General features: G+C 43.2%; 2 protein-coding genes across 2 annotated transcripts in view; both read left to right on the plus strand.

The window, feature by feature from the left end:
* Positions 1-2455, plus strand: part of hps4 (HPS4 biogenesis of lysosomal organelles complex 3 subunit 2) — a 9514-nt gene extending 7059 nt beyond the window's left edge. Inside the window, exons 11-12 of the mRNA XM_017414515.3 lie at positions 946-1057; positions 1306-2455. Coding sequence (XP_017270004.1) covers positions 946-1057; positions 1306-1477 — 284 coding nt within the window. The 3' untranslated portion in view covers positions 1478-2455. The remainder of the gene's footprint in view (positions 1-945; positions 1058-1305) is intronic.
* A 93-nt stretch (positions 2456-2548) lies between these two features.
* On the plus strand, positions 2549-5635 carry si:ch211-170d8.2 (uncharacterized protein LOC571755 homolog). Its single transcript, XM_017414592.3, has 3 exons — positions 2549-3260; positions 4513-4657; positions 4804-5635. The coding sequence occupies exons 1-3, from the start codon at positions 2864-2866 to the stop codon at positions 5141-5143; spliced, it is 882 nt and encodes a 293-aa protein (XP_017270081.1). The 5' UTR covers positions 2549-2863; the 3' UTR covers positions 5144-5635.
* Positions 5636-6994: the final 1359 nt, after the last annotated feature.

The raw sequence follows: 6994 nt of genomic DNA on the forward strand, positions 1-6994 counted from the left end.
TCACACTTGGGAGGTTGTGCTGAAAAAAATGACTCCAAACATGGCAGGTTAAACCACTTTTAGGGTGAAATATAAAGCAAATTTAAAATAGTCCAAAAAACGTCCAGTTTCACCCTAGACCCCAGAGGGTTAAATATTTGCCTTATTAGAATAACTAGTTAAACTTTAGTTATTTTGTAGCAGAATCCTTAAAGGAGTTGTCCCTCCCTTGGGGTAAAAGGACTTAAAGTGAGCCGAGCGTGGTCAATCGGCGACAGGATGTACATCTATGACTGATTAACTTTTGGAGTCAGCCCAATTTAAGATGGCCACCACAGCTAAGTGACCTTACAAAACACAAAAATGGCTATAATTCAATCAATTTCACAGATATTAACTTAAAATGTGTTGTGGTAGTAGCTGAGACTGATCCCCAACACACATTCTGAGCACTGACAGATTGATCTTTGTTTAAAGTTTGCCATTAACTATTTGTAGTCAACTTTGGCTGTCTGTTAGCAAAATATCTCATGAACCACTGGACGGATTTTAGTGAAACTTTCAGAAAATATTCTTTGAGTGCACATATACAACTGATGTACACCAGTTCAAGATGGCTGCCGCAGCCAACATACTTTAGAAATATGTCTGTAATTCCACCAGTTTTACAGATACTGAGCTAAAATTTGATGCGGTGGTAGCTGAGAGTCACTTTCAGCACACAACTTGTATGAGATCGCGCACAACATTATTTTCAAGGTTCGACCAATAAGACGATCTTAGTCTAAAACTGTGGCTTGAAAGGCGGCGGGCGATTTGCATTCCTTCAAGGAGCGTCAGGCTTTTAATTTATAGTTGCCTATGTATGAGCTACTGGCTAATTAGTAAGACACTGATCGGCATTCCTTTGTGCAGCAGAAGTGCCTGACCAGGCTAACGGTCCTCTGTTGTTGTGTGTCTCTGCAGCCAACGTGTCTGGCCGATCAGGGGGGGCCACAGACCACCCCTTTGTCCGAGCCACATCACTCCTCCACTCGCATTTCTGCGACACTGAAACTCTGCAGGAGGCTATTATCAGGTCAGCATGGCTGTTAAGAGGTGGCGGGCGGGGGGAGTTCTTGTTTTTTTTTTTTTCCCCAAGCAGGAGGAGGGGTGGTTGATATTTTGTCAGTTTATCATGAGCGTCGCTGTATTTATCTTAAATGGTTTTTGTTTTCCTTTAACGACCATAAGTCACACTCCAGTAATTACTGTCACTTTGCTGTTCTCGCTCCGTAATTTTCCCCTGCTTGAAGTGTAAATTTCCGCGCTTTGCGTTCTCCACAGGAACGTCAGCGCCGCCATGTACGGAACCCGCAGCGTGGCGCAGGAGACGTACTTCCAGCAGCAGGGCTCCTTGTCGAGGAACTGGGGCATCCCCAGCCAACAGGACAGTGCTTTCTCTCTGCCCAGCAAGGCCCGACACAGACTGCTGAAACATGGCGTCAACCTGCTGTGAGACGCATCCTACCTGCACTCAGAGCTCGGAGGAGGTCCGCTTCAACATCTGGGCTCTCAGTGACCTCTTAAAACAAAGTCTGAAATCAGGAAATTTTATAATTTGATTAAAAACTTTATGTCACTCAGGTTTTGTTGTTCTCAGATTAGTATTACACAACCTTATTGCCCTCCTATGCATTTTTTATTATCGCCGAAAGGTGGGAGACGTCTGTTTGTGTGCAACTTTTTTTTGTCTGTTAGCAAAATATCTCATGGACCACCAAGTGGATTTTATCGAAAGTGACCATTGCCTGTACAGCTGCAACTGATTAATTCAAGATGGCCACCACAGCTATGTGACCTACAACTCAGTCAGTTTTACAACTATTAAGCTAAAATTGTGCGAGGTCGTAGCTGGGACTGATCCCCAACACCTACTGTGAGCTCTAACTGATCACACAAAATATTTGTTTAAAGCTTTAGCATTAACTATTGGAGTCAACCCTGCCTGCCTGTTAGCAAAATTATCCTAGTTTAAAATTTTGAAATGAAAGGTGGCGGGTGATATGCATTCCTTGAAGAAATATTTAATAAAAAGGTCTTAAGTTTTAGCCTTATTTCTGTGTAATAAGTTTGTGTAAGTTTGTTTGTTGTGCCTAACAATAGCAGCATCTGTAGAGTCAACATCATTTCACACATTTTGCTTGTTGATACTTTGTTCCTCAGTACAGCCAACGTAAAGGAGTTTGTATTTTTGCACTCGGCGAGACACACGTTGGAGTGAAAAGTCTGATTTGTGCACATTTCGACACAAATACAAGAGCTCTGCATAGTTTTTTTTGCCACTTTTTTGGTTTTATGCACACCTTTTATCAGAAATGTTTAGAGAACTGTAACATGTCTTAGTCCTGCTTGTTTTTGGTTGTTTTGAATGCGATGAGCTGTAATATTTGTTGCACCATCTCTTGTGGAGATTAAACAAAACTCTTTAAGCCGGTGTGAGCAGCCTTTGTAGTCTTTTGTTTAGAGCCACTGTCACTCCATCTGATTTTTTTTTTCTTTTTTCCACCTTTTTATGTCTTTTTCTTGTTCACTGCGAAGTCCAGCTTGTGTTGTAAATGAGATGGTTCTTGGTGACCCAAATATGGACTGATTAGGGTCATTAACTAAAGGCTGAATTTGAATGAAGCGGCTCGGTGCGCTTCAGGGCGCCTAATTATGCACGCGCATTCACAGAAAGCAGCGGGGGACAAATGAGTGGTTAGGGGCACGGACAAAGGGGCAGGGACCGTGAGGAGGATTTACATTCTGAGTTGCCCCTATTGTCAGCGAGGGTATATAGCCCGGAGGACGAACCTCGGAGAGTTGGATTCTAATACGCGTTGTCAGGGTTTCGGATCTCACCATGGCCGCGTCAGACTACACCTGGACTGCTTTGTTTTTCATCTCCGTCACGATGAGTGCCATCGGAGTGTCAGGCCGCGCGGTGGACCCGTCTGACGGGTCCTCGGAGCCGCTTTTACGCACGGGCGCGCTGAGGCGGTGGAGGCGCGGCGCCGCCGGCGCGCACCGGGAGCGCTGCGCGGAGCTGGAGGCGCCCTGGCTGGAGAACGCGCGGAGGGCTCCCGGGGATGGGGGCACGCGGCTGCAGCTCCGAGTGCGGCCTTTTCTTCTGGGTGCCTCGCAGGGTTTGGTTTTCCCCGGAAAGGCGCTGTTCAGCTTCGTCCGACGGGTTTACCGCTGCTGCCAGGAGGGGGGAAACTGCAGGCGCGTCAGAGGGATCCAAGGTCGCTTAAGAGGAGGTAAAAAGAAAAAGAAAAAACAGTTTATGGACGTGGAAGTCGTTTACAAATATTTATAGACCTATTGATGTTACTGAGTGGCGATGCTTCCATATTTAGAGCACCAGGGGTCACTGAACAGCTTCAGGAGTATTACCTGCCCAGCCATGCTTCTGATGGAGGATGCCAGACTTCTCGCCTCTCTGATCAAACCATAAAAATAACACGGCAATCTCATTTGATCTGTTTGTGCTTGGAGTATGTGTTATGAATGACTCTCAGCTACTACCTCACCAGATTTGATCCTAGTATCTGAAAGACTCACTGGTGTATAGTCATTTTTGTGTAGGCCGAAGTTGATTTGCTGAGGCAGCCATCTTAAAATCGGTTGACTCCAAAAGTTAAGAGTTAAGATGTACAGCCAACGACTGCTTTCTGAAAGTTTCATTAAAACTAAGCCAAGATTTTGCTCAAAATCTTGGCTGAGTTGTTGTCATTTTCCCCCATCTCCCAAAATGAGGTTGCTGTGCAGCCAACACAGACACCCGCAAACACATGATCACTCCCCCTTGATCGGCGGGTGATAAGGACCAGTGGTACATACCCTCAGTGGTTCCACAGACCTGTAGAATCCGTGCAAATGTTCTTCGTTCTCCAGCTAAAACTAAAACTCATTTTAGATTTGGAGTCAGTCCAGTTTCAGCCAAACACGTCTGAGGAATCGACACATGAACATCTTCTTTAGAATCCTGTCCAATAAAGCACAAGTGTTTTTGTTGTAGAAGGACACTTTATAAAAAAAAGAAAGAAAAAAAGATACACTCAGAGCACGTGGATAAATGTCGTCTGTTTAAAAAAAAGGCACAAACACAAGGTGACGTGAAAATGATCATTGCTTCGAGGAAAGGACGTGCAGCAGAAAGCGGCTGTCCACGAAACAAATGGTGACAGAAAGGAATTGTTCTCTGGCAGACGCCCCGAGCTGTTTCTGAGCTGAAGAAATAAGCCTGAAAACCATCCCGAAGGCTGGTAAATGACTTGATTACTGCAGTTGCAGAGGGGACCGTCTTATCTGCATACAAATGAGTCTCAGCTGGCTTTAATGTCCCCACCAAGAGCTGCTCAGGTATCCTGCTGACAGATTAACAAGGTCTTTCGAGGTGAAAACATCACCTCTGTTTTACCGCCGGCGGCTGAGGCTGACATAAAAGGACGTGGTGCTTTGTGACCTGATGTGCTGGACTTTTGAGTGTTTCTTTCTCTTTCCCAACAGATGCAGGTGTGGAGTTTGTTCTCACAAGGGAGATCGTTTCGTTACCAATCTGGAGAGCTGAGCTTCACCTTCAGCTTTCTAACCCCCAACACCTAGACGTGCACCCCGTGATTCTATTCAGAGCGAAGCACAACTTTCCTACAAGGTAAATCTGCTCCCGGTTAAGAGTTTCTCCCTCTACACACTAATTCAGTTTTAACAGCAATAACAAGACAGACTGCGTTGCAATGACATGCCCCTTTGCGTCTCAGAGAACAGAGTCGTAACCAGGTTTGTCGTGTCTCCCAACAGGTACAGTTTGAGCTCACAGGGTGGCACATTGGAGCTGAGGGTGGATCTGCTGTTCCTTTTTCACCACCTGCAGGAGGTGGCAGGTGGAGCAGGCCGAGGCTCCAGCCTACTGAACGTACGGCGGGTGAAGCTATTCTTCAACGACGACCCGCCGGGCGAAACCCCCCCGGTAGGGGTTCTGCAGGACGTCGACGGCGATGCGTGGGGGGATGGGGTTGTAGCCGCGCTGCCAGCCCTGGACCTGGGCCTGATCCTGGGCTGCAGTCGAGCCGGAGCGGGGGTGCCCTGTGAGGGCGTTCACCTCCAGCACCCCCCCTTCATGGCGCTCTACTACAGATGAAGGCATTAATATGGAAACATTTCATCCGTTAAATGTCTTTTCTGACAGAAATGACAAAACTTCAAAGGATATTATGCACTTCATTGTTAAAAACTCTTAATTTATAGCTATTTTTCGAGCTCTATGTGTATACGTGTGTAAGTATGACTAATGATTTGTGTTATTTTGGTGTGAATAAAATGCTGAACAGTGTCTCCAGACTCTGTGTGGCCTCCCCAGATGGGTTTCAGTCCACTTTGTTCAGCTGTTTTACATATTTAAGATAAGTCTGTCTTTTGTAGGACATTTTGACAGTTGGTGAGGAAAAACACCTGAACAAACAAAGGACCGGGAACATTTGCTGTGTTGAACTTTACTGACTTGACCGTTAAATTATCAGGAAACATTTCAACCTGAAATTGTGGGCTGAAGTCAAGTAAAAGGGGACCAAAGAGGGAATCTTTTAAAAAATTATGCAGATAACAGTAACTGTTGTTGCACACTTGTTAGAAGCCTTACTGAAATCTAATTGTTTTGACTGGATTAACGTGATTTTTTAAATAATTTGGTGCAGGGTGATGAGGTGCAGAGTGTTATATAACCAGCCTAGCTTGTGACTAATAAAGCTAGGCTTATAAACAAAACTAAATGTTTTTTAAAGTCATTATGTAAAACAGACAAACATGCAAAATGGGCCCATGCAGAGAAATAATCCTAATGTTTCATCATCATTATGCATTGTAAACCCTTACAATTATAAAAATACAGGCCTAATATTCCTTAAAGGCACATCGCCCACCGCCTTTTGTGAGTTTTAGACAAATCATCTTTTGTCGAGAAATAAAGGACTTGTAACCCTTTAAGTCAAACCTTGAAATTAATATTATGCAGTTTTATGCGATACATCCCTCAGTGTATGTGTTTGACGCTCAGCTACTCCCACGTCCAATTTTAGCTCAGCATCTTTGAAATTGACTGAGTTATAGCCATTTTTTGCATCTTTATAAGGTCAGTTGGTGGCCATGTTGAATTGGGTTGACTCCAAATGTTTTACATGTTTATCCAAGGATTGCTTTTTGCAAATCTCATTCAATTTTGTCCAGTGTTTCATGAAAAACACTGCTAACAGAGGTGCACACACAGATTTCTGCCTATTAGCAGAACGTAATAAACAGTTTTTGAGAGGAACAGATTACAAACTTTTAGATAAAACATAAAACTCACTTCCTACCATCTCAGTACCTACTCGACCCTTTACAGGTTTGTATTATTTTTGAAGACGTTCTAATTATTAATCATATTTTAATGTTTGAAACAAGAAGGCAGATGTTTTCCCAATTAAATTTTTATAAAACTTAATTCTATGAATTATGTTGTGATGCCGAATTTGGTACTTGTCTTTTATTTGAAGCTAAATGTAGAAGTATTTCATCCAAAATTGCAATTTTTTTTACCCATATCACTAAAAAAAAAATTTTGTTGCTCAGGAAGAAATTTTCCAGTGTTTTAACTTTTATAAAAATGAAACATTTAAAAGTTTTTCTAAATGCTTTATTATGTAACTATTGAAGAGACATGACAATTTGCAAAATTATTGCTGGATTTAAAGAAGTGCTTTAATGTTTTTTTTTTTTAAATCGTCACCCAAAAACGTGCCTCATTTTAGCTGGAGTCATTCAACTACAACTTAAAAACGTTAGAAGGTAAAACAAACAAACATCTGCAACGCTTTCTGATAAAATAGCACATTTATTAAAAAGAGACAGCATTAATCAGCATTTTCCATTTTTGCAGAAATATGTCACATCTGAGTCAGAAGGTCAAGAGTCTCGCAAAGATTTCTCAGTCCACCTGGTGCTGCTGCTGCTGCCT

The sequence above is a fragment of the Kryptolebias marmoratus genome, linkage group LG1 (genome assembly GCF_001649575.2).
Source record: "Kryptolebias marmoratus isolate JLee-2015 linkage group LG1, ASM164957v2, whole genome shotgun sequence".
Taxonomy (NCBI): Eukaryota; Metazoa; Chordata; class Actinopteri; order Cyprinodontiformes; family Rivulidae; genus Kryptolebias; species Kryptolebias marmoratus.

Bases quoted from the DNA above. Each gene is read 5' to 3' on its own strand.
- si:ch211-170d8.2 (XM_017414592.3), top strand. From the start codon at position 2,864: ATGGCCGCGTCAGACTACACCTGGACTGCTTTGTTTTTCATCTCCGTC. The intron at 3,261-4,512 runs GTAAAAAGAAAA...CTTTCCCAACAG, and splicing joins CCAAGGTCGCTTAAGAGGAG to ATGCAGGTGTGGAGTTTGTT. The intron at 4,658-4,803 runs GTAAATCTGCTC...GTCTCCCAACAG, and splicing joins AAGCACAACTTTCCTACAAG to GTACAGTTTGAGCTCACAGG.